The sequence below is a fragment of the Muscardinus avellanarius genome (genome assembly GCF_963383645.1).
Source record: "Muscardinus avellanarius genome assembly, chromosome: 1".
Classification (NCBI taxonomy): Eukaryota; Metazoa; Chordata; class Mammalia; order Rodentia; family Gliridae; genus Muscardinus; species Muscardinus avellanarius.
In genome coordinates this window covers 217,083,207-217,111,168 of record NC_137786.1, presented here as the reverse complement: position 1 = coordinate 217,111,168, position 27,962 = coordinate 217,083,207, and the positions used below count along the sequence as shown (strand labels likewise).

Below are 27,962 nucleotides of genomic sequence, written 5' to 3'. Positions count from 1 at the left end.
AATCTAGGAAAAAATATCCGACAGCAGGAATCTGATATTGAAGAAATATGGGCCCATTTTAAGAGAGCTAACCTAAGAATAATTGGAATAGAGGAGGGAAAAGAAAGTGAAACCAAAGGGATCAACAATCTCTTCAAGGAAGTAATAGCAGAAAATTTTCCAAACATAGAGCAAGAGGTTGATACACAGGTCCAGGAAACTTATAGAACTCCCTTTAGACAGGATCGGAGAAGAGGATCCCCATGCCACATAATTGTCAAAATGACCAATGTGGAAGCCAAGCAGAGAATCTTAAAGGCAACAAAAACAAAGGGCCAAGTGACATTCAGAGGCAAGCCAATTAGAATCACTCCAGACTTCCCAAACCAAGTCATGAGAGCCAGAAGGGCTTGGAGTAACATATTCCAAACTCTGAAAGAAAACAACTTCCAGCCAAAAATTTCCTACCCAGCAAAACTTTCTATCAAATTAGATGGAGAATAAGAAGCTTCCATGACAAACAGAAACTGAAGGAATTTATGTCTTCAAAACCAGCACTAGAGAAAATACTCAAAGAGATTAACTACAAAGAAGAAATAGGTAACACACACCAGAACCAGAGAAACAAGAGTTTCCATCCAACAGTCAACTAAGATTGGTTATCTGTGGAGATTCATTACTTATGTTAGTCTTTTACCTATTTCTAAATGGTATTGTTTGCCTTTATTGTTGTTAATTTTTAGGATTTCTAGTTGGAATATTAATATACCTTCAGATATAGCATTTGAAAATATTTTATCCCATTCTATTAGTAACTGTTAACTCTGTTTACATTGTCTTTGGATATACAATATTTTTTTTATTTTTTAGGGAGTTTGTATACTCTTCTGTTGCCTGTGCCATTGAAATCATATCCAAGAAATCACTGCCAATTTCAGTGTTGTGAGGTTTTATGACCCAGATTTTCTCCTAAAAGTTTATAGTCTTAAGATTTATATTTAGGTCTTTTATCTATTTTGAGTTAATATTTGTATATGGGATTAGGTAAGGGTCCAATTTTATTCTTTTCCATGTAATTATTATGTTTCAACAATATTTAGTTAAAAGATTATTATTTCCACCACCAAATGTTCGTGGAAACCTTGTCAAAAATAACTTGACAATATAGGGAAGAATTTAGCTCTAGGCTTTTATTTAACTCCAATGGTTTATATATCTGCCTTTAGAATAGTACTACACTGTTTCAATTATTGTAGCTTTATATGGTTTGAAATCAGAAAATATATATCTTCTAGCTTTGTTCTTTTTCAAGATCGTTTTGGGTATCTAGAGTCCATATTCCATATTAGGATAGAGTTTTTTTCTGAAAAATAAATATATAAATATATGATAGTTTCACCTAAAAAAATAGAAAAAAATATTCTCAGGTAAGAAAGAAAGTAAAAAGAAATATTGAAATGTTATCTTTAATCATCAAAAGCTTGGTATCAGACAAATGAAACTGTTATGTGAGATTATAATTTTTAATATTGGATAAATTGCTATAATACTAGATGTCAACCACTAAGCCAAGCATGGGAGGGAGGGATGGGGAGAGAATGGGGTGGGGATCGGGTGGGGGCTGACTGGGCGATGTGTGCATGTATGTCTACAAAAGTTTGTATCCCACTATGATGTATGAATACAGTGCACCAATAAAAAAATAAATAAATTATTAAAAAAAAGAAATCATATTTTAGAAATTCTTAAGCTCTATAGACTCCCATTTTTTTTCAAAAGGGGGTGATGGTGGTGAACGTATGTGTATAAAGAAACAATGACTGAGTACTTAAAAACTCAGCAACAACAACAAAAACCCTGTGAATCACTAGAGACCAGGATGATATCAAAGATGACATATCCTATAGTGCTTGTGCCAATGAGAAGGGTGGAAGGGTTCTCCGGGGGTGCAGGACCAGCATGTGTCAGACGAGCTCCAGGAGGGGAAAGAGGATTTCATCTTACTCATCCATTACTGTAGCCCCAGCTCCCAGGACCAGGCCTGGCAAGGTGATGATGATGATGATATATCTCGCTTGAAAAGGTCTGAACCTGAGACACAGCATTTCTCAGTGATTCATTACCCAGGAATCTTAGTAAGGGCAAGAAGGAAGTTATACAGCAAAGGCTGGGTAGCTTGATTCTTAAGCAGTACTCCTTGGTACAGGAGGAGGCTGCTTGTGAAGGCTACTCAAAGTGCCCAGGCAGTGCACTGATAAGACAATCTGCGACTAGCAACAGACACCCCCTGCCAACAAAGACCAAAGTTTCCGTGTAAACAAAAGCAAAGCAAACCTAATCAATGGAAATGATGCCAAGAAAAGGCACTTGATGGCATTTATGCAGAGTAACTTTTATGTTTCAAAATACCATGCATGGAAACCCATGCACGTCAGGAAGGCAGTGCAGGGCCTGTATTCTTAGAGAAAAGTATATCTGATGAAGAACAGATGCAAGCACTACTGACTAATAAGGATGTGGCCTGGATACGGTCATTTTCAAAAAACAGCCTGTTGGCCTTCCGTGGGGATTGGGTCTGGTTTAATGATATAAGCTGAATTATCAGGAACCTTGGCTAGGAAAAGACCCAAACCCTGGAAATAAGATAATTAGGTGGAAGTTTGCTCTTTTCTCAAAGTTCCTGTTATCTATCTTCCTCCTAAGGGTTAACACTTCTGATTTTAAAAAAGTAGGGCTTGGGGTATATAGCTCAGTAATGTACATGTGCTTAGCAGGGGAAGAAAGAGTAAAAAATTTAATTGCCCTAGTGTCCCTAAAATGTCATGTAATCTAAGAGCTGGAATGAAAAAATATTATTACACATTTGGTTACTGTTTCTCTACCTGAACTCAGACCATGACCTCGGATAAACTGGCCTGACTTTCCTCTCTGAGCAAGGCACAGGTTCACCTGTTTTTCAGGGGAAAACTAGGAAGGAACGGAAATGCATGTGACGCTCCCTCTCAGCAAAGTTGCCGTACTGCCATAAAGAGTGCTTAAAACCAAGGCTTCCCTTGGGCGTGGTGACACCCCTGTAATCCCAGTACTTGAGAGGCTGAGACAGAAGGATCACAGGTTCAAGAGCAGCCTTGGCAATATAAGAGACCCTGTTTCAAAAACAAAGAGTTAAAAAAGGTCTGGGGGTGTAGCTCGGAGATAGAATAACTCTGGGTTCAATCTCTCACGACAAAAACAAAACAAGACAAAAAACAAAGGCTTCCTTAAGGGTGTCTTTCCGGAACTCCTTTCTTTTCTTTCCTGCCCCTTCTAGCTTGAGTTACCCTATAAGCCTCCACCACAGCATCTGTCACACTTGCAATCATTTGAGTAATTATTAAGATCTACTCCCATGAAACGTATCTCCATGAGGACAGGGGCTGGTCAGTCCCTTCCACCAATGGAACTGAGTCCTCAGCACCTGGCACGGGGCAGGCGATTCTACTGGACAAGTAAATGAATAAATGGGCACTCTGGAAGCCAAAAGCAAGTAATCAGCTGAAATGTTTCATGGATAACACACATACTCCTACCCTCTAATTTTGAAATAGGAGCTTTTAAGAGCCCTACTTTCTTCCCAGGCAGGAAGAACACTTAAAAAAAAAACAAATAACAACGACAAAAACTTACAGGTGGGGGCTTCTTCCTCATCTCAAAAGTGCGTGTGGCGCCCAAACTGAGCGAAGCAATGACAGGGTGGCTCCCCAGGGAGGGCTCGTCGTCACTGTGCCAGTCCACGCTGTCCTGCTCGTTCCGGTAGAGATTGCAGAGCAAGGAGTTGAAGGTGTGGCCAGTGTTCTCCTCGACGCGGTGCTTCAGTGTGCTCAGCACGGGGTGCCACTGCAATCCACGGGCCGAGGGGAGGGCAGGGGCAGGTATGGAAGAGACAAGGTGGCAGCCACGTGCAAAACAGAAAGAAGGGCAAAATCAGTCAGGTTATAAGTGAGGCAGAGAAGAAGCAACCACTTGGAATGCAATAGAAAGCAAGACGAGTATTTTAACTCCCTCCCATCACTTCTATTTTGAAGCAATTTATATTGTAATTGCACACCGTACTAGACTTGGTACAGCCATGTCAAGACCAGGGCCTGTCTGCCCACCCGCCTCACCTTTCTCATGACCTCACACAGAAGCGAGGTGGTCACACCATGGGGAAGACCCAGACTGAGGTCTGCAGAGTCAGAGAATGCTCCTGCTGGGTGTTTCTCGGTTCCATCTATTCTTATTTGATCCTCAAAGGCAGAATTGTGCTTTTATTTTTGCAGTACTAGGAATTGAATCCAGGGGCATTTTACCTCTGAGCTACAAACCCCAGCCCTTTTTATTTTTTATTATGAAATAGGATCTTGCTGAGTTACTGAAGGTCTGGCTAAATTGCTGAGGCTGGCCTCAAACCTGTGGTCCTCTGGCCTCAGTCTCCTATGTATTGGGATTATAGGCACATGCCACTGTACCCAACCCAGAATTATCTTTATAAAAAAAACTTTTAATACTCTGAGTGACTAATTTCCTCAAAACAGAACCTAAAGGGGAAATGCATTCTTCTTACGGAATGGGAATCATGACATGCTTTCAACAATGTAAAGGCTATAAACTACAGGACACTTAATCAGAATCTCCAGCTCCACCCCTACACACTGAACTCTCTGGTACAGTTTGTATTCAGACAGCAGGCTGTACTTGATAACTACAATCAGCATAACTTGTGTTGGCTCTGGCTAGAATTCTGCGTCTGATCTGTATTTTACTAGATACCGTAAGGGCTTTGTAAGATTTAAGGACAGTGCTTTTAAAATGCTACACTATTAAATTTATTAAAGACATGTCTGGTGTGGTGGCGCACACTTGTAATCCCAGCATTTGGGAGACTGAGACTGGAGGACCTTAGTTCACAGACAGCCTCAGCTGTTTAGTGAGGCCCTCTGCAACTTAGTGAAACATGTTTCAAAATAAAGAATAAAAAATAGGGCTGGGGGTGTAGCTCAGAGGTAGAATGCCCCTGGGTTCCATTTCCAGAACCACAAAAAAATTAAATGATTAAAGACTTCCCTCACACATTTGTTAATACAGGTTATAGCAAGACCCTCAGCAAACTTAGTGAAACCTTGTTTCAAAATAAAATAAAAAGGGACAGGGGTATAGCTCAGTGGCAGAACCACCCTGGATTCAAATCCCCAGTACCAAAAAATAAAAAATAAAAACCAGTCTGTCCGTCAGCTGTTCTAAATAAAAACAGTGTGTGAAGCAGTGAGGACGGCCTACAGGTGGCTTCTGCTTGAAAACTCTACCTTCCTATTAGTACCAAATCCTGCCCATTGTTTTCCTTGGACTGACACTTCATCCATTGAGAAAATGCCTGTTAGCCACTGGAGTCTGAATAACCAGTCTGTCTGCCAGCTGTTCTAAGTAAAAACAATGCATGAAATGGTAGTCAGTGCAACTTACAGCTCAAACATCACACTGGTAAACAGCTGGGTGCTGTGTGTATACTTCTGATCTCAGCAAACTACTAGAAAGGCATGTACTCAAAGCCAAGATTTAACGAAATGATGTTTCCTGCCTCATCAAGGGAAATTCTTCAATGATAATGGCAATCTTTGCCAGGTGTGATGGTGCACACTTGTCATTTCTAGTACTTGGGAGGCTGAGACATGAGGATCGCAGGTTCCCAGCCAGCGTCAGCTACTTAGTAAGGTTCTCCGCAACTAAGTGAGGCCCTGTTTCCAAATAAAGATTAAAAAATAGGGCTGGGGATGTAGCTCGGAGGTAGAATGTCCCTGGGTTCAATCCCTGGTACGACCAAAAAAAAAAAAAAAAAAGGCCCTTTTTAAACTTTAAACTGGAAGTGTATGGTGGTAAAGGGTACAGTGACTACTAGTAGTTTGGTCACAGTGCCTTGATTCACTCTGAAGTGCCATCAATTTTGTTCATGACACAAGGAAAATGGTCAATGAATACAAATAATAATACTATTTTGGATCCCACAAAAAAAGTTTCACAGACCACCGTGCAGGCTATTCTTAAAAAACTGCTACTTTCAAGCCGGGCATGATGGCACACACTGTAATCCTAGTAATTTCAAGACTGAGACTGGAGAATCACAGGTTCAAGGACAGCCTTAGCAATTTAGTGAGGTGGTCAGCAACCTAGTGCGACCCTGTTTCCAAATAAGAAATAAAATCTGTCTGGGGATGTAGCTCTGAGGAAGAATGCCTCTGGGTTCAATTCCCAGTAAGGCACACACACACACACACACACACACACACACACACACACACAGCTGCTACTTTCAAAAGCTCCTCAGATGTCTGTGTTATGTTTGGTAGTGACAGATGGATGTTCAGCACAGGAAAGCATAATATTATTAAGTATATCCCATGGTTACTGTCAGGTAAAAGTGCCAGGGAAGCATATGTGAGCATCACTGAGTTTAACTGTGATGTTAAAACCATGGTTAGTTAGAGCTTGGAATCCTTTTTGTGATTATTAGCATTACATTCCAAGAAGATGATTTTTTAAAAAATAGTGACAACAAACAAAACTTAGATCAATAAAACAATGTTATTAAACTAACCTATGTTCATGAAAATACATTCCAAAGTTAAATTTCAGTAATAATGTCAGCCAGCAAGCTGTATTTCCTATTTATTTTACAGCTTTACATTTGTCTTCATGAGGATAAGGCTCAGATGTTAGAATTATATAATTAACAACACAACAACAAAATAATGTAAAGGAGGAAGATGGCTTTTATACCATGTGACTTGGAATCTAATTAGCACTTCCCTGACTGTCTTAGGGATGGAGCACTGTGATAACATCAAGTCTGCAGTATGTCTCTAAGTGGGTATATATTTTTTCTTGGTTATTTTTGGTAGTGAAGTACCGAGAAAGGGAGAAAAGAGATAATGAACTAGAGGATTAATTTAGTCTCTCTAACCAATACTCTATATACAGATCCTTCAGAACTGAATGTTTAAATTAAAATTCAGCGTCATCTCACTGTTCAGTGAAGATATTCTATCCTTAAAAGACATTTGAGGAAAAGAGTATGGGAAAATAGAACCACTGAAAATTTCAAACAGCTGTGGCTTTGGGTAAGGGGAAAAAAGAGGCCAAGAAGGTGGATCTCCCAGCCAACTGAGGGTTTGATTTGGTTTATATGACTGGTCCATATAAAATTTAGTTTGAACAAAGACTAAAAATAAGTTTTAAAACCTATGCCTAAACCTGATTCTTTTCTATGGGATATCACGCTTCAGGTAACAACAATTTTAAAGTCAAACAGGTATCTCAACATACACATACACACATCAGTTAATCTTGCTTTGAAAGAAAATCTAAGATGGAGCAACTCTTTTGATTTTGTTCAAAACAGTATATTAACAAACTAAATAATTCAGAAGTAAACATACATATTCCAGATTAAAGAATTCTAATTTGACAACCTTAATATTCAACAAAAGGAGCTTGCCTGAATAAATTATGGTATTCATAGATTATGGAACACTATGTAACAATTAAATGTACTGTAAAAGAACATTTAATGACCCTAAAACATGTTAATGATAAGAAGTTAAATGAAACATAGCATACATAACATTTTAAAGGAAAAAGTTGTCTACATATCTGCCTAATTAAAAAATATTGGAACAAAAGCATCAGGTGGAAAAATTATAAAGAGTTTTAATATTATTTATTTATAATTTCTATATTTTTGATAAGTAAATATTACTTATTATTATTTGCAGGTCTAGGGATGGAACCCAGGGGCATTCGACCTCAGAGCTACACTCCCTGCCCTGTTTTTTATTCTTTATTTTGAAACAGGGTCTCACTAAGTTGCAAAGGGCCTCACTAAGTAGCTGAGGCTGTCCGTGAACTGTAATCCTCTGGTCTCAGCCTCCCGAATGCTGGGATTACAAGTGTGCACCACCACACCTGGCTTTACTTAGATTATTAAAAAAGGTTTGTCAGCCAAGTGTGGCAGCACACACCTATAATCTCAGTACTTGGAGGGATGAGACTTAGTGACACTATTTCCAAATAAAAAGTAAAATGGGGCTGGGGTATAGCTCGAAGTTAGAATGTCCTTGGTTTTAGCTTACGGTACCATAAAAACTAAACTAAAAAAAAAGGTTTGTCATTTAAAAAATTATTTTGAAGAGCTGTCTAAAAATTGGCCCTAGAATGAGAAAGAATCTACTTTCCTCAGCAAATCCTACGTGACTAATATTTACTCTTAACCGGGGGCAAGTGCGTCTCCAGCAGACACCTGGCAATGTCTAATGCCATTTTTGATTTTCACATTGGCATCTAAAGGGCAGCAGAGGTCATAAACACTGCTAGGTATCCTACAGTGCACAGGACAGCCCCACAAAAAGAATTATCCAGCTCAAAATGCAATAGTACTGAGATTGAGAAGTTCTGTTCTAAAAGATTAACTAGAATAAATAAAAAAGAACTTCCCCATAGCCTATTTCTTGCCCAAGTTCTTTGCTATGACTAGGTTTTTTTTTTTCTCTCCTTCTTTCCTTTCTTCCTTCCTTCCTTCTTTTCTTTTTTTTCAGTACTGGGATTGAATAAGTGAATGCATGTTAGAACTAAAAATGCCTAACATAATTTTTTTTTTTTTTTTTTTTTTGGTGGTACTGGGATTCCCGGGAACCCTTCTACCTCCGGTCAGACCCATTTTTATATTTTATTTGGAAACAGGGTCTCTTAAGCCAGTGAGACTGGCTTTGAACCTGCGCAATCCTCCTGTCTCCGCCTCCCAAGCATGGGGATTACAAATGTGTGCCACCACGCCCGGCCGCCTGACATAATTTTTAGAAAAATCACTATTAGCAAGTCAACATCATCACTATTAGCAGCCACCAACATCATCAACATCATCACTATCATCATCATCATCATCATCGTAAATTTGGGGGTGGGGTACCAGGGACTGAACCAAGGAGCATTCTACCTATGAACCTCACCCCCAGCCCTTTGTATTTTTTACTTGGATTTCACTAAGGGTCTCACTAAGTTGCTGAGGCTGGCTTCAAACCTCTGATCCTCCTGTCTCAGCCTCCCAAGTACTGGGATTACAGGCATGTGCCACTGTGCCTGGCTCTGCTATGACTGTTGACAAAAAGGTAAAGGAATTCTGATAGAAACAAGGGTGTATGTTGAATGTGGCCCCATTTCCAAATCAATCTCAGATAGAAAGAGCCTCAATAATTCCCTAGGTCACATTCTAAATGCAGCCTTAGAAACCAAAGCATTTCTCCTTATGTGAAATAATCCATGTTAATGTTTTATCCCTTAACATTTTAGTAATGTGGTTGTTTGTGTTTACAAATAAAAACTCCAAAGTGTGTCATATTTCTGTGTGTAAAAATGCCATCTGCAAAACTCCCATTTTCTTCAAAGTTTCTTTCAATAAAGTATAACATTATTTGCCAAGGGCAAAATTCCAGGAATGAAACAGGGAGCTATTTCTTGGACTTTAACTCCATCCTCTGGACAAGCTTAATTTATATACTAAAATATCTTTGTCTACTGTCATGGAAAATTTTAAAAACAAAAGAAGAAGCAGTACAAACATGCCAGAGTGGCAATAACTTAGAAGCCTGAGAAACACAGAATATATATAAAATTAACAACAATCCCAGATTTCCCCCCCCCCCAACACACACAAGTAGCAAAAGAGCCTGAGAAACAGAAAAAGACATTCTAGTCTCACTGAACAATCATGAGGATGTAGTCGCACAGGACAGGGGTACCAGTGTATACACAGAGGGGTTATAACCAGAAAAGCGTGGGGAAACGGTATCAGGAGAAGAAAGAGTTCATGCTCCTGATGTCCCGGACATTGGTTCCCATTTACTCCAATTCCAATTCTCTCTCATCCTCTGAGTTCATCTATGAACGAAAAACACACAAAAGACGGGAAGCACAAAGCCTCAAAGCTCATGTCCAGAGGACGAGTGAACTAGGAACCATCATGTATCTATCAAGGTAACTTATTGCTACTTTATGGTGTTCAGCGGTTATAAAGATAGTCTATAAGATCATACCAGTGACTATATTTCAACATACGTGAGGATTTGGTTCCATAGTGATTCTTGAGTAAGTGTAAGGAAGTTCTCCATACCATGCTGTAAGTCTTGGCTGCAGATAAGTTACATCTAAGAAAGAAAATACAGGGCTCTTGAGAGAGTTTCGAGCTACTTAGGTGTACCTACTCAAGTCAACACTATGCCTTGTGATGTGAAGGAGGCTGGGAGAAATACAAAGGAAGAAGAAGGATGGGCTCTGGTGTACGGCTCCGTCTTCACAGAGGAAGAAAGATAAAAGAAGGCATGTTGGCAGGAACATTCTCCAGTGTGAGAATGCGTGTGATTGTTTTAGTGATGACATAAACAAGCATCCCAAAAAGCAGGATATGGAGCCTGGACCCTTGTAAGTGGGAAATTTGTGGGACAATTGTCCATATGAGAAACAAGACAAACCATTCACCCACATGTTAACCACTGGAAACCCTTGTGATTCCAAATAAAGGCAAAAGTGCCCTAACCAACTGTACCATCTAGCTGATTTTAGTGAAGAGTTCTTCATGTCTAAATTTATTTAGAGAGGGATATATGTCTTCTATTTCCCCCACAACTAGTATCAGTTACAATCATAATATGAATAATAATAAAAGGCAGAGTTGGGGATGTAGCTCACTAGCAAAACATGCCTAGCAAACACAAAGCTACACACACACACACACACACACACACACACACACACACACACGGCTAGCGTTCACTGAAGGCTTACTTACTATGTACCAGGCATTCTATTAAGCATTTACCATGCATTGTCTCGCTTAATTGACACAATGATCTTAGAAGATGTGTATTATTATTAGCTCAGTTTTAAAGTAAACCAAGGATTACAGAGTTACTTAACTCTAATGTACTTAAAGTTAACAATAACTCTGACTTATAAAGTAAGTAAAATATGTAACCAAACGCCCTGCTGTAGAAACTCCTCGAAGTTGGGAGAGGGTTGCCCTGAAAGAGCCAAGCCAACTCCTATTCTAATGTGTCAGTAACAAAAATGAAGCCAGTGTACATTGTTTCTTTTTATTTATTTATTCATTTATTTATTTTTTGTAGTACTGGGAATGGAACCCAGGGGTCTTCTATCTCTGGGCCATACCTTCAGACAAATTTTGTTTTTTAATTGGATAGAGGGTCTCTCGCTAAGTTGCTGAGATATTCATGTAGTTATTTAGGCTGGCTCTGAGCCTGTGATCCTCCTGTCTCAGCCTCCCAAGTACAGGGATTACAAGCCTGTGCCACCATGTTTAGCCATTTGCTTCTTTCTTTACAGAATAAATCACTCCATGTGCCAATAGGAAATTCTATGCTGCAGCACAGGCGCCCCCTCGTGACACCTTGTGGTGTAACAGGCACTGCTGGTCCATGATGCCCACAGAGGAAGGAAGAGGTGCCAAATATGGTAATAAATTGTTTCACCTTTACAAGCTCAGGAGAGTATAAACGCTAAAGACTGTAATCTGGTGAGAGTAGAATAAAAAACTGCAAAAGAATATATGTCAAACAGGATCAGGAAAGAAAAGGCTCAGAAAGCTTCCATGAAAAAAGAAGGAAGTTGGCAGAATATGGACTAATACAGAGTAACTAGACACAAGGGCAGTGAGTATGGCAGCACAGCACAGCCTAACCCAGGTGCCCCGGGGCCTTGACCTCTCCCTGTTCCCTCCTGCCACATTTTCCCGGATCTCTGGGCCTCCCACCGGCTGGAATATTCTCTTCTGCCTGGAATATTCTTCCTGTTTCCTATGACTAGTTAATTCTTACTTCTCCTTAGGGTCTTGGGATTTGAATCTTTGCTTAACACCAACTGTGGTGAGCAGAGGCAGCGGTTCTAGAAAACATTTAGAGAGCAGGACAGAGTGGCACACACCTTGATCCCAGTGCTTGGGAGGGTGAGGCAGGAGGATGCAAGGCGGCAGCACGGCAACCTCACACATCTGCTTACCATCTCTGATGCCCAGCCTTTGTTTCCAGGGAACATCCCGACAGAGCTGTTGCAACATCCAGTCAGCTTCTTTTGAGTCAATGAAGCCAGGATACAAACACACCCTTGATGCAGAAAGAACCACGATTAGCTGAAGAGCATGGAGAAGAGGCGCTATACTTAGCAGAGCAAGTTCACCCAGTGGTAGATGGAATCATCTCACACCTCCCACAGCAGGCAAAGCTCAGCGTCACCCAAGTCATGACGCTCCAGACGCAAAACAAACTCCTTTCATGTTTAGACAAAAGAGGCAATAAAGGACGACAGAACAGTGCTTTTATAAATTTTCTTTCAAATACTACTAGAACATTTGAATACTACCAAGAATTTAAGAGACAGAAATGATCAGCACAGTTTAGCTATGATACCTTGTTTTCTCATCTATAATAAATAACCCAAATATGTTATTCGAAAGATCATTGTGAAAGAGAAAAAGAAAAACTAATACAATTCCTGGACTGATGTTATTTTAATCATTGGTGGTGTTCTGAGGCTGTGCACATGTGGCAAAAGACAGAGATCGTGATGACTGTAGCAAAATAAACAGATGCAAGCCAGGAGTGGTGACATACACCTGTCATTCCAGTACTGGGGAGGCTGAGACAGAAGGACTGCAGGTTCGCGACCAGTCTCAGTAATTTAACAAAGCCCTCCACAACTTAGCAAGACCTTGTTTCCAAATAAAACAAAAATAGGGCTGAGTGGTGTAGCTTAGAGGTAGAGTGTCTCTGGGTTCAATCCTCTGTACCAAAAAAAAAAAAAAAAAAAAAAAGAAGAAGAAAAGAAAAGAAAAAGAAAAGGCAGATCCAAATGAGGTTTATATATATGTTTATTTCAATAATGGCAATTTAGCTCAAAATCAATACAGATATCTTTCTTAAAAAATGTTCTGAAAGCCCATGGAACATTCTCTTGAATAGCCAATCTTCACTCTAAAGGTACACTCAACTTTTTGAAAGAGCCAAAGTTCACCGGAAGCCATACCAAGTTGACAATTAAATGTGGACAAAATAATGCAGCTGGTTTTGTATGGCCGTTAACCTTGCTTTAAAGGAGAGATTCAAATTGAGAAAGCAGCTGGGGCCCTGTCTCTAGCCTCCTTGCTGAGCCCAGCTCAGCACCGTGTCTGCCACAGGCTGGGTCAGAGGCGCCTGCCCTGCCCCTCAAGGGCCAGCTGGCGAGATGGGGGCTTCTTCCCTCACACCGCCGCCCTCAGCTCTTCGGCCCCAAGTGGCGGGGCGTGCACTGGGCGGGCTCCTGCTTCGCGGCTCCCTGACGCCCTCCAGGGCTCTTGGGTTGGAGGGAACCACCAGTGTTCCCTTCTCCCCTCCCCCAAGCTGCTTTCCTTAAAGTTGATTTTGAACTTTTTGAGGAGTTGGAGTGAAAACAAATCTATAAATATGTATTTTTAAAATAAAAAATAGGGTTATAATAATGCCAGTGTCAGAGGACTTTTTAGAGCCTTCCAAGTCCAGTGGAAGCTTAGTGTAAGCAATTCGTTTAGATGTGTAAGTCCTGATATATTCATTCGTCTCAAACGTCTTACTACTTTTTACTAGTGACAATTAGTGTTCTAATGCATTAAGGTGATGTTTTCAAAATAATGGCTAATGCCTAATATATGCCTTGACTTTGCTGAAATCTACTCTAAGTGGCAATATGACTAGAGTACTCTGTGATTAATTTCTTAGTGGCTCACAGATGTGACACAGTAATAACCCATTCTGGAGCAGACCCACCTCTAACTTTAGGTTACTGTGGGGCAGCAGGAGGGAGGTCCTTCTCTCTAAGGCTCGCCTCCTCACCTGAGGAACTACGACAGTAACAGTCACTGTATAGAGAAACTGGGAACATTTATAAAAAGGAGATGTTACCAAATTTTTGCTCCCCAAGAATTTAAGGGGCAAAAATCTAAGCCCAGCATGTTGGTGCATGCTTGTAATCCCAGTTCTTGCGAGGCTGAGATGGGAGGACTGCAAGTTTAGGGTCAGCCTCAGCTACTTAGCGAGGCCCTCCATAATTTAGTGAGAATCTGTTTCAAAAATAAAGACTAAAAAAATAGGACTGGGGATGTAGCTCAGAGGTAGAATGCCCCGGGTTCCATCCCTGGTACCACAAGCACATACACACACACAAAATCCATTTCAAATAAGGGAGTAGACTATTTTTAACAGACTATAACTTGGTGGCAATTACAGTCACTTTCAAGGGAGAATTTACTTACCTAGATACTCCTGTGGGTGACAGGCTGATTTCATAAACTCCTGCCCCGCTAAAGAAACAAAGTCAAAGAGACTTGTTAGCATGAGGCAAAAAAATACACTCAGCAGAAGGGAGGTCATTCTGTGTTCCCATCTTACTAAGATTATGTAAGCACGAGGAAGCATAACCCCCATCATCTTCTGCCACTGAGATAATGGCAGTGGGAACAGAACCCTGATGAGGTCAGACCATGGGGGAAAAGGTGAGATAAAATAAATTTAGATTCATCCCCTTCCTATTTCACCCATAATTTAGGCTGGTATGATCCAATACCAATAAATAAAAAGGGTGTGTCTCCCCTTTGGAGAGCTTGGAATAAAGGATGCATTTACCAGGTAGAAAGCATATTGTGGGGCTCTCAGCTTTTGTTTCTTTCAAATATACATGTCTAGCTGGGCATGGTGGCACATGCTTGTAATCCCAGCACTTGGGAGGCTGAGATAGGAGGATCACTGGTTTGCAGCCAGCCCTCTGCAACTTAGTGAGACTGTTTTAAAATCAAAATCAAAATAGGACTGAGGGTGTAGCTTAGAGACAGACGGCCCTTAGGTTCAATCCCCAGTACCACACACACACAAAAGCCTGTCTAATGAGGCTCCTCCTCTGAGTAAAATCCTTCAGTGGCTCCCCAAAACTGCCTTCAAGGTCCTTGTGATCTAGCTCCCTCTTCTGACAGTTCCCAGAGACTCAGGATCCTCCAGCAAAAACCAACTGCTTAGACTCCTGAACATTTTCAACCCCGCGCATGCTGGATTGCTTCCCTGCCTCAGCATCCCTAAGCCAATTCATCTCCAGCTCTGCTGCAGTGGAAACTTCCAATCCACCCTTCAAAAATCTCACTCAGAATCTAAACCTTTCCTGACATTTCATTCATGCAAAGAAATATTACCCATCTCTTCCTGTGTGCTAGCACTAGATTTCGCATGGTTTATGATATACAAGATTACAATTTGTTTACACTTCTATTTTACTTACTAGACTGTGGGCCCCTTAAGGATAAGGAATGGGTTATTACTGTTTCCCAGTACCTGCGCATAGCAGATGGATAAAAAAAAATAATGAATTCAATCAAATATGAAAAAGCACAAAACCGTACTGTTTTGTACAGCACTGCTGCAGATGTGCAGGGTGTGGGGGCCATGATGACAAAGCAACACAGATTGAAAAGGCACACCTGACAAGACAGCTGGGGCCGACCCTGCTCATAGACACACACTTCATAGAGAGCAGTACAAAGGGACAATTTTCTACAGCATCTACTGTCAGGGGAGCTAGTAGTTCATGAGCTCTGATTTCTTGGAGACCCTTTTAGTAAAAACTATAGGCACGGTTTCATATATAATTATAACATTTTATGAATTATCCACAGAATTTCCCAGAATGTGAATATGAACACAATGTTTTCATGGGCTATATTTTGGCCCACATTTAGAAATTGGCTTGCCTTACTGTGGAACACATTTCTGGGTATTAAAAATAGCAGAGAGCCAGGCGTGGTGGCGCACACTTATAATCTCAGCGCTTAGGAAGTTGAGACAGGAGGATCGCACAGGTTCGAAGCCAGCCTCAGCTACTTAGTGAGGCTCTCAGTAACTTAGTGAGACCCTGTTTCCAAATAAAGTATAAAATAGGTCTGGGAGTATATGCCAGAGGTAGAAAAGCCCCTGGGTTCCACCCTCAGTACCAAAAAGAAAAAAGAAAAAAAAATGTGTGTGTGTGTGTGTGTGTTAGCTTTAGATAACTAGAATTATCAAACCCCAGGGCATATTATAGGAATAGATTTTGTCATTTTTTTCTCTTGACTTGCAAACTCACAATTGCCCCTTTTTTCAGCCTGAATGCCCTATGTATAATGAATTTTATGGTTTTGCTTATTTTCTTTATCCTAAGTGGAGGAAATACCACACTGGTATTTTTAAGTAATCAAAATTATTAATATGATTATATTAATATGATACTCTAGACTATCAGAAATAGACTTGCCTTAAATGATTACATTGGCCAAATCCTCTATTTTATAGAAAAGAAATCTAAAATCCAGAGATGGGAAGAACCTAAAAATTAGTAAAGCCAAACTAGACACACTCTTTGGAAAGAGTGGCTCCTAGGTAAAAACATACTTCTAATGCTAATTTGCTAAAATAAAAGCATAGTTTTTATTGACAATTTATACATAAAATGGAAACGAGAAGCAGGAAAAGAGAAATCAAATACTTTGATTGAAATCAAAGTATCTCTCACCAATTTCTAATAAGAACATTTTAGACACAGATCAATGTAAGAGGAATATTTAGTATCACTTAAATTGCTCTGGAACGATCATGTGGTTTTTTAAAAATGGGCTATAAGGTCACCCAGACTGCCAGCAGCTTTAATAAGCACAGCTAGTGAAATGGCACTTAAAGGCTTCTCGAAGCACCATTCTCCAATGACTCAGGAAAAATTCACCTCTGTCTTTAACTCAGGTATATTTCAACTTAAGTCTGCAGATATCAGTGAAATAGGACCAGGAAATATATATATATCAAAATTTAATGCCTAGAGATCTTGTTGCATTTTCTGTACCATCAGCAGATTCAGAAAATCTCAAAATATCAAATTTAAAGACATTTGAGATAGAAATATCACAGCCTAAAGTCACACTTATTCGGCCATTCTCTCCCAGTTGGAAAAGACAGGGTGAGGCAAAGATCCTGAGCTTTTCCTTTCACTGTGGGTAATAAGTACAAGAAATCAGCAACGTACTTACTCAATCACTCGTGGTTCTGGGGCTCTACGTATTACCTGCAAGGAAACAGGCAGATCTAAATTCTGGAATGATTCCTAATCCTCAGGAAGACTGATTTACCATATCCTCTCAATTTTATTTTTTATTTTATTTTTTCACATTAAATCATGTTTACGGCTATCCCTTTTTAATTCCCACCTCTCACTACCCCAACAGAGATCTTCATTTTTGCTCATTTGAGAACTTTTTCACATTTGCTAAAGACAGAAAAAGATAATTCAATTAGAATTAATCATTTTTCCTACTGGCCAGCAGCTCGGAAAAAACATTCTTTATGTAAGGGAGATTTTTAAAGAAACAGAAGATTTATTATAAAATAAAAAGCTGGACATGGTGGCGCATGCTGGTAATTGCCAGTACTTGGGAGGCTGAGACAGGAGGATTGCACAGGTTCAAAGCCAGCCTCAACTACTGAGTGAGGCTCTCAGCAACTTAGTGAGACCCTGTTTCCAAATAAAATATAAAATAGGTCTGGGAGTGTATACTGGAGATAGAAAGCCCCTGGGTTCCATCTCCAGTACCACCAATAAATAAATGAATAAATAAATAAACAAAAAACAAACAAATAAATAAATAAAATAAGAATGATATTTATGTGCCGGGCATGGTGCCTCACACTTACAGTCTCAGCATTCAGGAGGCAGAGACCTAAGGATTGAGGTTCACAGACAGCCTCAGCTACTTAGCAAGCCTCTTCGCAATTCAGTGAGACCCTGTTTCAAAAATTAATAAACAAAAAAAACAAAAAAAAAATAGGACTGGGGGTGTAGCTCAGAGGTAGAATGCCCCTGGGATCCATCCCCGGTACTGAAAAAAAAAAAAAAAAAAAAAAGGAATGATATTTATGCAATCATTACTAAAGCAAGATGCCTGGGTTTTCAACTTTTTTCCATATTAATAAAAAGTGAAGGCGTGATGTATAACTTGGTGGTAGAATGCCTGCTAAATATATGCACAGCCCTGAATTCAGTCACCAGCATCACAAAAAACAAGAAAAGAAAAGAAAAAAGTATCTCATTTCTTATATTTTTTCTTCCATGAAAAAAAGAGATAAAAATCAGACATATTGCTGTAAGAAATGAAATTTCAGTCCAATTCCAACGACACTGCTGTAATATCACTGAAGACAGTGTGAGTTTGGAACTGCAAGCCCTAATCATAATTTCATCGCCAACCTGTAGTCAATGGGATAGCCTCCTTGCCAAAAAAAAAGGGAGGGGGAATGTTATATGACCACAAACTGGAGGCAAACAACAAAGAATCCTCAGACTTACGAAGCACTTGGCATATTTCACATTTCATTATCATTGTGGTCCTTTTGCTTTGCTATGCATTCGCAAATTTCTTCAGCCATTACCGATGCACCTGTTGTATGTTTGTTACTGCTGAACAAGAAACAAGAGTTTACCTGCTGGGGTTCTTTGAACACAAACTCTCTGTCAGATGGATGATGCTCCTTGTTCCTCCAGGTCTGACCAGGTGTCTGCGGTTGGCTCCTAGCGGGAGTAGCTGAAATAGTAGAGGAACAGCCTTGCGTCAGGGAAAAGTTGGCCCTCATTACCTTCTACTGGGCAAGGACCAGTAGAACCCACTTGAAGATGATCTCTGTGGTTTTAAAAATTAATTCGTAAAGTTAACAACTCTGAAAGGTTTGAAGGTACAGACAAAATATGAGGAACACTAAAGACCCACCCTTAGCTCATAAACAACAGAATCAGGCAAAATGCCAGCCATGTTCTAAACAACTCATTAGCATCAACTGAAATGGGAATTTGCTACCAACTGAAAGGATATAAACAAAAGAGGAAAAAGAGGATGACAGACGTCCACATCCATAAACACACCCAGTCCCTACAGGTTCTCACCTGGCTGTGCAGTAGCCTGGCTCTTGGCAGGAGCAGCCCAGGCTCCCTGCACTCGGGTGCGCCGTCGTTTGTCCTCCATGCTGACCAAAAAGTCTTCTGTTCTGAGCTGTCACAAGATTTCATTCCTGGTTCAAACCACACAATGGTATCTGCTTAAAAATAAATAAATTAATTAATTACTTAAGTGTGCTTTGTTAGGGTTGTGAGAGCTCGGCCTATTAGGGAGTAATTACAATCCTTTTGGGCAAAAGAGAGGACTCAAGAGCAATGGGGCCTCCACACAAATCAACTTCTGTCACTACAACATCTCAGTCAAGGAGCCTAAGTCCCTTGGGACTGCAGCTCTGCTGTCTGTAAGTTATCATCGTGCTTCCGCTCCTTTCACATGGAAGTGCATGTTCATTCCCAAACTCCAACACATCAGAAACTGCCACCACCACCATCACCACCTCCCCCTTCTCCTTTGCCTCCTCCTCCTCCTCCTTCTTCTTTTTCTTTTTTTTTTTTTTTTGGCAGCCCTATATTATTTTTTATTTTGAAACAGGGTCTCCTTAAGTTGCTGAGGGCCTTGCTAAGCTGCTGAGGCTGGTCTCAAAACTGCAATCCTCCTGTCTCAGCTTCCCAAGTACTGGGATTACAGGCATGTGCCACCAGCCCTGCTGACATTATTCTTATTAGTCTCCAGGAGCAGAACATAAGGAAGCAGTAATAATGCACTGTCCCCTACATGGACCAATTCATGTCACTAAGACTCAGTTTACAAATCCATTCCCACATTCCATTATCACTGGCTGCATCAATCTTCCCTGGAGGCTTGTTGAAGGAACCCATAGCAGATGAACCTAGAGGACTTCATGCTATGTGAAATAAAATAAGCACAGAAGACAAAAACCACATAATCTCTAAAAAGTCAAACTCATAGAAGAGTAGTGGAGCTCCAGTGGTGTGAATGCAATACTTCAGTACTGCAATACTTATACAGGAGTGAAGACTACATTGATGATTAGTAATGACTAAGAGGGTCGGGAATGGATGAGGGAAAGGAAGATAATAGTTGAAGGGTACTAGGTATCAGACAAGAGGAATAAGCTTTAGTGATCTATTGGATAGAACAGTAACTATAATAAATATCAATGCATTATATATTTCAAAATTGCTTAAAAGTAGATTTTAACTATTTCCACCACAAAAAGTGATAAGTATGTGAGGTAATGAGTTTATTAGTTTTGGCTTAATCATTCTATAATATAAACAAACATCAAAACATCACACTGGCCGGGCGTGGTGGCGCACGCTTGTAATCCCCGTGCTTGGGAGGCAGAGACAGGAGGATCACGCAGGTTCGAAGCCAGCCGCGTGCACTGGCTTAGGAGACCCTGTTTCCAAATTTTAAAAAATGTAAAAATAGGTCTGGGAGTGTAGCCCGGAGTTAGAAGGGCTTCCAGGAACCCCAGTACCACACACACACACACACACACACACACACACACAAATCACACTGTACCCTATAAATATATACGATATTATTTGTCAATTAAAAATAAATAAAAATAATAAAATTAGAGCATTGTGGCGTACACCTGTAATCCCAGCTACTCAGGGGGATAAGGCAGACGATTTTTTTTTTTTTTTGGTGGTACTGAGGGTGGAACCCAGGGGCTTTCTACCTCCAGGCTATACTCCCAGACCTATTTTTTTAATATATATTTTATTTGGAAACAGGGTCTCACTAGGTTGCTGAGAGCCTCACTAAGTAGCTGAGGCTGGCTTCGAACCTGTGCGATCCTCCTGTCTCAGCCTCCCAAGCGCGAGGATTACAAGCGTGCGCCACCACACCCGGCTAAGGCAGACGAATTTAAGTGCAAGAGTAGTCTAAGTAACTTAGTGAGACTGGTGATAGAGTATCACTGGGTTCAATCCCCAGTACTGAAAAAAAAATACAATTAAAAACATCCACAGTCCATCTCCAGAAAATCTGATTTAGGACGGATACAGGTATTTGTCTCTATGAAAAGCAGTGTAGCTAGTAATAAGAAGTATCTACAGGGACCACAAGACTTGGTGACTTACCCAAAGTCACTCACGCAATCAGTAGTGGGCAGATTAACATGAAAATTGTATTAGGTTCCTATCTTCAGCTAGCTGAAAAGTCCTCCCCATAATAGTAATACTAACTTCAAATTTTTGCCATTAAAAGTTCAGCCCAGCTGGGTTTGGTGGTGCATTATTGCAATGCTAGTACTTGGGCGGCTAAGACAGGAGAATCACAGGTTCTCGTCCAGCCTAAGCTACTTAGTGAGTCCCTCTAAAACTTAGTGAGACCCTGTTTCAAAATAAAGAATAGGGTTGGGGGTGTAGCTCGGAGGTAGGTGCCCCTGAGTTCAATCCCCAGTACAACACACACACACACACACACACACACACACACACACACACACACACAATTTTAGCTTTTAGTAAATACAGAAGCATCCACAACTACAAAATACTACAATACGTAAGCATCCACAGAAACAAAAACAAAGAAGGCCAAGCCACATGTTCTGAATCTACGTTGCACTTCTTTATGGGTCTTAGAAAGCTTCATAGCTCAAGTTTTCAAGGGAGGGGGACATCTTATTTTATAGCTTGTTTAGCTCACAAGATTTTTGGGCTCCAATCCCCAGACCTTCTGATTCAATAGAGCTCAGCTGGGCCCAGGAATCCGTAGTTTAACAAGTTCCCCTAAGTGAGGAGAATTACGTTTATCATTTAACAGAGATAGTGATGACAGAGGCTGCCCATTTGCCCAAATGAGTTAAGGACCCCCTCAAAACCAACTCTCCAGTCCCACAAGATGTGTGAAGGAATCCCCCGTTTGACATCATCTCTGAACTGGGGCCTTAAAAGCTTATCACAACTAGCTATCTTCTCCAGAGAGACTAGGACCTGGTCACCTTCTGGCTCCGTGTACATGGGCGCGAAGTTACCAAGGGCTTAAATGTTAAAAATAGATTCCAGAGCCCAATCCCAGACTTACTCCATCCGTAGAGTCCTAGGATGTGTCTGTCAACGCACACCGCCCTCCACCCCAGGATCCTTTATGCTGATAAAGTTTGACAGCCCTGCGCGGTGCAGAGAACAAGAACCCTGGAGAGCCACGCCTCGCTCTCAACCCACATCTGTCACTTCCCAGCTGCAAGATCTGTGGCAGGTCACTTCGCCTCTAGGAGCCCCAGCTTCTCCCTCGATAAACAGAGAAATCAGTGAGTAAGTGCGCCTCACAGTTTAAAGAGTCCTAGGGTCTGCTCCTTTCCCTAATTTTGACCCTTCTCTTCCAGGAGTCCGCAGGGCGGTCCAGGAACCGACCTCAGGGGCGATCCCCCGCGCCCAGCCCGGGCCCCAGCGACACACGAGGAGGGCGCACCTGTCGGCCGAGCCCGGGGCGCACTCCAAGCCCGCCCCTGCTTAGAGCAGCCCCCAGTAGTCCGGACACTCAGCCGCCTGTGGTCCGCGGAAGCGTAAGAGTGAAGCACCGACCCCAGCAATGGCCAATCACGGCCCGCGCTTTACGTACTTCCTCCCAACGACGCACGCCGCCCCCGCCGCTTCCGGTGCACGGCTCTTGAAGTCCGGGCAGCTTCACACCCCCTCGCACCTGGAGGGCCGAGTTGCCGAAGATGTTGAAAATAGGGTTGGAGCTGAAGACGGGGATTGAGGGTGCAGTGGAGCCACGTTCGGGGCTGAGGTGTGGCAAAGGTGGGAGTGAGGACGTGTTTCCTAGGCATGAGCTCTCCGAAACCGTAGATGTGCACGCTCCAGCATCTTTGGTTTATTGAGGAGAGAGAGCTGTTGGAAAAGTGAGAGAGTTGTAGGACCAGGTCCTGGTGTGCTAAGCAAAAGTGTTTGCATTTTATCCTGAAAGTCATGGAGAGACCAGGATGCAACTCTTCTGTGTCCCCGTTGCAGCCGGGACATGCCTAGACCAACGCATTTAGGACAGAGCGTGAGGCCGCTCTCCAGTGCTAAGCAAATTTTGCCCAAATGAACAGACATAAATTTCAGTCCAGACGCCACCATTTAGTAGGTGTATAATCCAGGAAAAAATACTCCACTTCTTTTTTAAATGGACATAGCTCCTGTTGGGATGATTAAATGAGATGGTGTATTTATTTATGTATTGTGGTGCTGGGGATGGAACCTAGGGGCATTTTATCCCTGTACACTCACAGCCCTGTTTTTATTCTTTCTTTCTTTCTTTCTTTCTTTCTTTCTTTCTTTCTTTCTTTCTTTCTTTCTTCTTTTGTGGTACTGGGGGTGGAATCCAGAGGCTTTCTACCTCCGGGCTATACTCCCAGCCCTATTTTATATTTTATTTGGAAATAGGGTCTCACTAAATTGCGGAGAGCCTCACTAAGTAGCTGAGGCTGGCTTTGAACTCGTGCGATCCTCCTGTCTCAGCCTCCCAAGCGCAGGGATTACAAGTGTGCGCCACCACACCCGGCCTTTATTCTTTATTTTGAAACAGGGTCTCACTGAGTTGCAAAGGGCCTCACTAAGTAGCTGAGGCTGGTCGCGAACCTGCGATCCTCCTGTCTTACCTCCCAAGCGCGGGAATTACAAGCGTGCGCCACCAGGCCTGGCTAATGAGATGGTGTATTTAAAGAATTTAGCACAGCGCCTGGAACACAATAGAAATCTAATAAATATAAAGAGTGTTAGAAAAGAGCATCTTCTCTTCACTCCATCTAAGCTCTTGAGAAATCTCCTTAAAGTGGCCGTGTTTCCCCCTTTTTATTGATGCATTATAATTATACATAATAGTTGAATTTGTTGTTACATATTTATACATGCATATGATATATTTAGCTTAGTTCCATTCCCCAGTGCTTCCCCTTCCCCTCCCTCTAGTCCTCTTCCTGTACTCTACTGGTCTCTCCTGTTTTCATGGTATTTGTTCATCCTCCTTTCCTTTTTTCTTTCTAGTGTCCACACATGAGTCTGTTAGAGAATATAATGGTCTCCAGTTCCATCCATTTTCCTGAAAATGACATAATTTCATTCTTCCTTATGACTGAATAAAATGATATTTTGTATATAGACCATATTTTCTTTATCTGGTGATGGACACCTAGGCTGGTTTCAAAATTTGGCTATTCTGAATTACACTGCTATATTCTTAGGTACGTATGTATTACTATAGTATACTTTAATTGTTTTGGATAAATACCAAGGATTAGTATAACTGGATCATAAAATGGCTCTGTTCCTAGTCTTTTGAAGAACCTTCATCCTCATTTCCATAGTGGTTTTACTAATTTACTTTCCCATAAACAGTAGATGAGTGTTTCTTTCCCCCACGTCCTCACCAGCAGTTACTATTATTTGTATTCTTTTGTTATTGTTGTACTGGGGATTGAACCCAGGGGCGTTCTACCTCTGAGCTACACCCCCAGCTCTATTTTATTTTTATTTTGAAACAGGCTTGCAGTTTGTTGCTGAGGGCCTCACTAAGTTTCTGAGGCTAGCTTCTCACTTGGGATCTTCCTGTCTCAGCCTCCCAAATACTGGGATTACAGGTGTGAGCCACCCTACCTGGCTCTATTATTTGTATTCTTGAAGCCCTTTTTTGTTTTTGTGGTACTGGAGATTGAATCCTGGGGCCTTCTATCTCTGAGCTACACCCACAGCCCTTTTATTTTGAAACAGGTTCTCACCAAGATGCTGAAACAGTCCTCAAACCTGTTATTCTCCTGTCTCAGCCTCCCAGGTACTGAGATTGCATGTGTGCACAACCACACTTGTTTCTGTTATTTGTATTCTTGGTGACTACCATTCTAACTATAGTGAGATGATTAAACCTCAGTATTGCTATAATTTGCACTTCCCTGACTGCTAAAGACATTGAATATTTTTTCATATATTTGTTAGCCGTTTCTGTTTCTCCTTTTTTTTTTTTTTTTTGGTGGTACTGGGGATGGAACCCTTCTACCTCTGGGCTACACTCCCAGACCAAGTTTATATTTTATTAGGAAACAGAGTCTCTTAAGCCAGCATGGCTGGCTTCGAACATGCGTGATCCTCCTGTCTCCACCTTCCAAGCGTGGGGATTGCAAGCATGTGCCACCACGCCCGGCTCTGTTTCTCCTTTTGAGACAGGTCTGTTTATTCCACTGCCCCATTTATTGATTAGGTTTTGTTTTTCTCTTTTGTAACCATTTATTGATGGATTGAAGGATACAATTATAATGGGACAACAGGGACAACTGTGGATTAAACATCTGATACACAGCCAAAGAAGGGAAAAGCAATAATCTTAGAGACTTTAAGAAAACCAAGGAGCCTCTGAAATGCCCCTCTGAGAAATCAGTATCAGACAATTCTCTTTTATACAATTCCTATATCACTTGATCACAAAGTCAGGCTGATACTTCATATGAAAAAATTCCTTATCCATTTTTACTTAATTGATCCAACCTGGCCATTCACCTGCCCCACACCTTTACCCATCCCTTTGCGGAAGCAATTCCTTTCCTTAAAAATTATTCACACATCATGGTTAGCTTTCCAAATCAAGGAAACAAGCAAGAAATGAGTCATACAAAGTTAGCCAAGGGCGTATATATGAACGAACAGTCTCATACAGATATACATAGAATGGCAATAGCCCGAATTAATGAAGCCTAAACTAAGCTTTCGCAGAGAAGGCCTGCAATGCCGCCTTGCCTTGTGCACCAATGGCAAACCCCCTAGTTTCTAAGAAATTAGTGATGGCTTATGCAAGGAGCTAGGGCAATATTGTAGCCAAGCAGCTAAGATGCAATGCAGTCAATGCTTTGGGCTAGAATTAGGAGCTGACTATGGCTATCAGTATTAACATTAGCCAAGTGTAAAATTCATAAAGAATTTGGTGTAAAACTTCAAGACACGGAGGACCATCTTTAATTCTTTTGGACTAAGATAAGTTAGACACTTCCATAACACTTTTCTTTCTACTTGGAAATGTAAAGTGAAAAGCTTTTGATGACAAGGCAGAGCAGGGCACCAGGAGAGGGTCACATTCTCCCAAGGGAAGTGCTGGTTACAGAAAAGCTCTTAGAAAGGTAACATCCCAAAGACTCGTGTAAGAGTGAAGGTGGATAAAAACTTCCAGACCACCGAACTATGCTGCCAAGCCATAAACAGACTTAACAGGCATAGCTTGGGGTGCCAAGTAGAATATAGAGGATTTTGATGCTCATTAAAAAGCAGAGAAGCTGAAAGACTAAGTAGACAGTGAGCGGGGTGACAGGGAAATAGATAGCAAAGGATGCAGGTGCACGCAGAGGTCTCCTGGGGGAAGGCAGCAGGGCTAGGGTCTACATCCTACAAAAACTCTGCTGGCTCGCCCCTGGCATATTCCTGCTCTTGTTCTCAGACTGGATGGGTGTGTGGCGTTCAGCAGCAGAACAGAGAAAGGTAGTGTTTATAAGTGGAGAACCAGTAGATGCATACTGAACAGACAGACTGGATTTACCATTCTATGATGCCCTGTTTATACACTAAAGGCAGTTTTGTGTGGACAGAACATATTTGGGGGTGTCATGCGACAGCAGTAGTACTTTGGAACAAAGGGATGAGGTGGAGGTGAGGCTGGTGTATAGGAGGACTCTTTAAGGTCCAGTTCTTAAATACTAGAAAGCAAAGAACAGTTTGGTCCCTGTCCTTTAGTGAAGAAACCGGGTGCTCGTTTTCTATTCTATTCCTACCTTCTCCAAAATTTAACATCTTATGTGAAAAATATGGCACTATCCCCATACTGGGCAGCCTCCTGGATGGTCCTGTATGCAACGATACCCAGCTGCTCATCTGGGATAGTCACTCTTAACCGTCATGTGTAACAGCTGTAACAGCTCATCACGGGAAATCTTGTCTTTATCCAAATCACAGAGTCAGAAAGCAAAGTGTGGCTTGTTGCTTTGACTGTTGAGTGGTTCCGGTCCATTCACATCTTTGTTCTTTTAATTATCCTCAATGGGTCGGAAATGTGCCAAAGTTCTCATGAATCCATGGAAGCTCGCCTGGTCCTCTTCCTCTGGAAAGAAGGCATTGATCATCTGGTCCCCTAATGGATTGATAGCAAGTTCTGAAATCCCCTGGGAATCTTCACAGCTGAGAGTCCCATTCTTTCCTTTGTCCAAGCTGGTGAAATGACCGTAGAGGGGAGTGATAGGACTGTGGGAAGAGCCTGTCTCCTTCTTGACCTCTTCGAGCAATTTGTCCCAGAGAGTAACCTGGAGGCCCGAGACTCCATCATTGTTGCCTGGAGGCAGCTGAAGCGACAGCAGTGGCAGGGAGGGAGAGGGAGAGGAAAGGGGAAAAAGCAGGTTTTGTTTCTTCATGGTAAGTTTTTTGAGTTTTTTTTTTTCCTTCTGGCTATTTATCCTTTATGAGAAGAGTAGCTGGAAAATATTTTCTTTCATTCTGTAGATTCTTTCTTCGTATTTTCGATTGTTTCCTTTGCTGTGCAAAGGCTTTTTAATTTGATGCAATCTCATTTATTAATTTTTGGTATTTTTTTAGCATTGGAAGTCGTAATCGAGGTAGTTGTTGCCTGAGCCTGTAAGACCCTATATTTTTTCTAGCAGTTGCAAAGTTTCTAGTCTAATCCCTAGACCTTTCATCTATTTTGAGATGGCTTTTGTGCAGGGTGAGAGACAGAGACCTAGTTTCAATCTTCTACATATGGATATTCAGTTTCCCTGGCATCATTTGTTTAAAAGGCTAATTTTTCTTCAATATTTATTTTTGGTGACTTCTTAAAGAATCAAATGACTATCTGTATGGGATTATTTCTGTGTCTTCTATTCCCATTGGTCTATGTGTCTGTTTTTGTACCAATACTATGCTGGCTTTGTTAGTATAGCTCAGCAGTATTTAAAATTGAGTGTTGTGATGCCTCCACTATTGTTTTTGTCGTTTTTGCTTATACT

The 27,962-nt window shown here is 41.2% G+C and overlaps 1 protein-coding gene and 1 pseudogene across 2 annotated transcripts in view; both read right to left on the bottom strand.

The window, feature by feature from the left end:
- The window catches only part of ALKBH3 (alkB homolog 3, alpha-ketoglutarate dependent dioxygenase), a gene marked incomplete at both ends in the record, with an annotated part of 38,023 nt that extends 18,933 nt beyond the window's left edge, over positions 1-19,090 (bottom strand). Inside the window, 7 exons of the mRNA XM_080707593.1 lie at positions 3,646-3,855; positions 10,102-10,190; positions 12,058-12,161; positions 14,321-14,368; positions 17,108-17,142; positions 18,555-18,655; positions 19,012-19,090. Of these exons, the coding sequence (XP_080563719.1) occupies positions 3,646-3,855; positions 10,102-10,190; positions 12,058-12,161; positions 14,321-14,368; positions 17,108-17,142; positions 18,555-18,655; positions 19,012-19,090 (666 nt within the window). The remainder of the gene's footprint in view (positions 1-3,645; positions 3,856-10,101; positions 10,191-12,057; positions 12,162-14,320; positions 14,369-17,107; positions 17,143-18,554; positions 18,656-19,011) is intronic.
- A 7,668-nt stretch (positions 19,091-26,758) lies between these two features.
- LOC308279255 (calcineurin B homologous protein 1-like) lies at positions 26,759-27,283 on the bottom strand (annotated as a pseudogene). The gene has a single exon. The product of its transcript is annotated as a calcineurin B homologous protein 1-like (transcript).
- Positions 27,284-27,962: the final 679 nt, after the last annotated feature.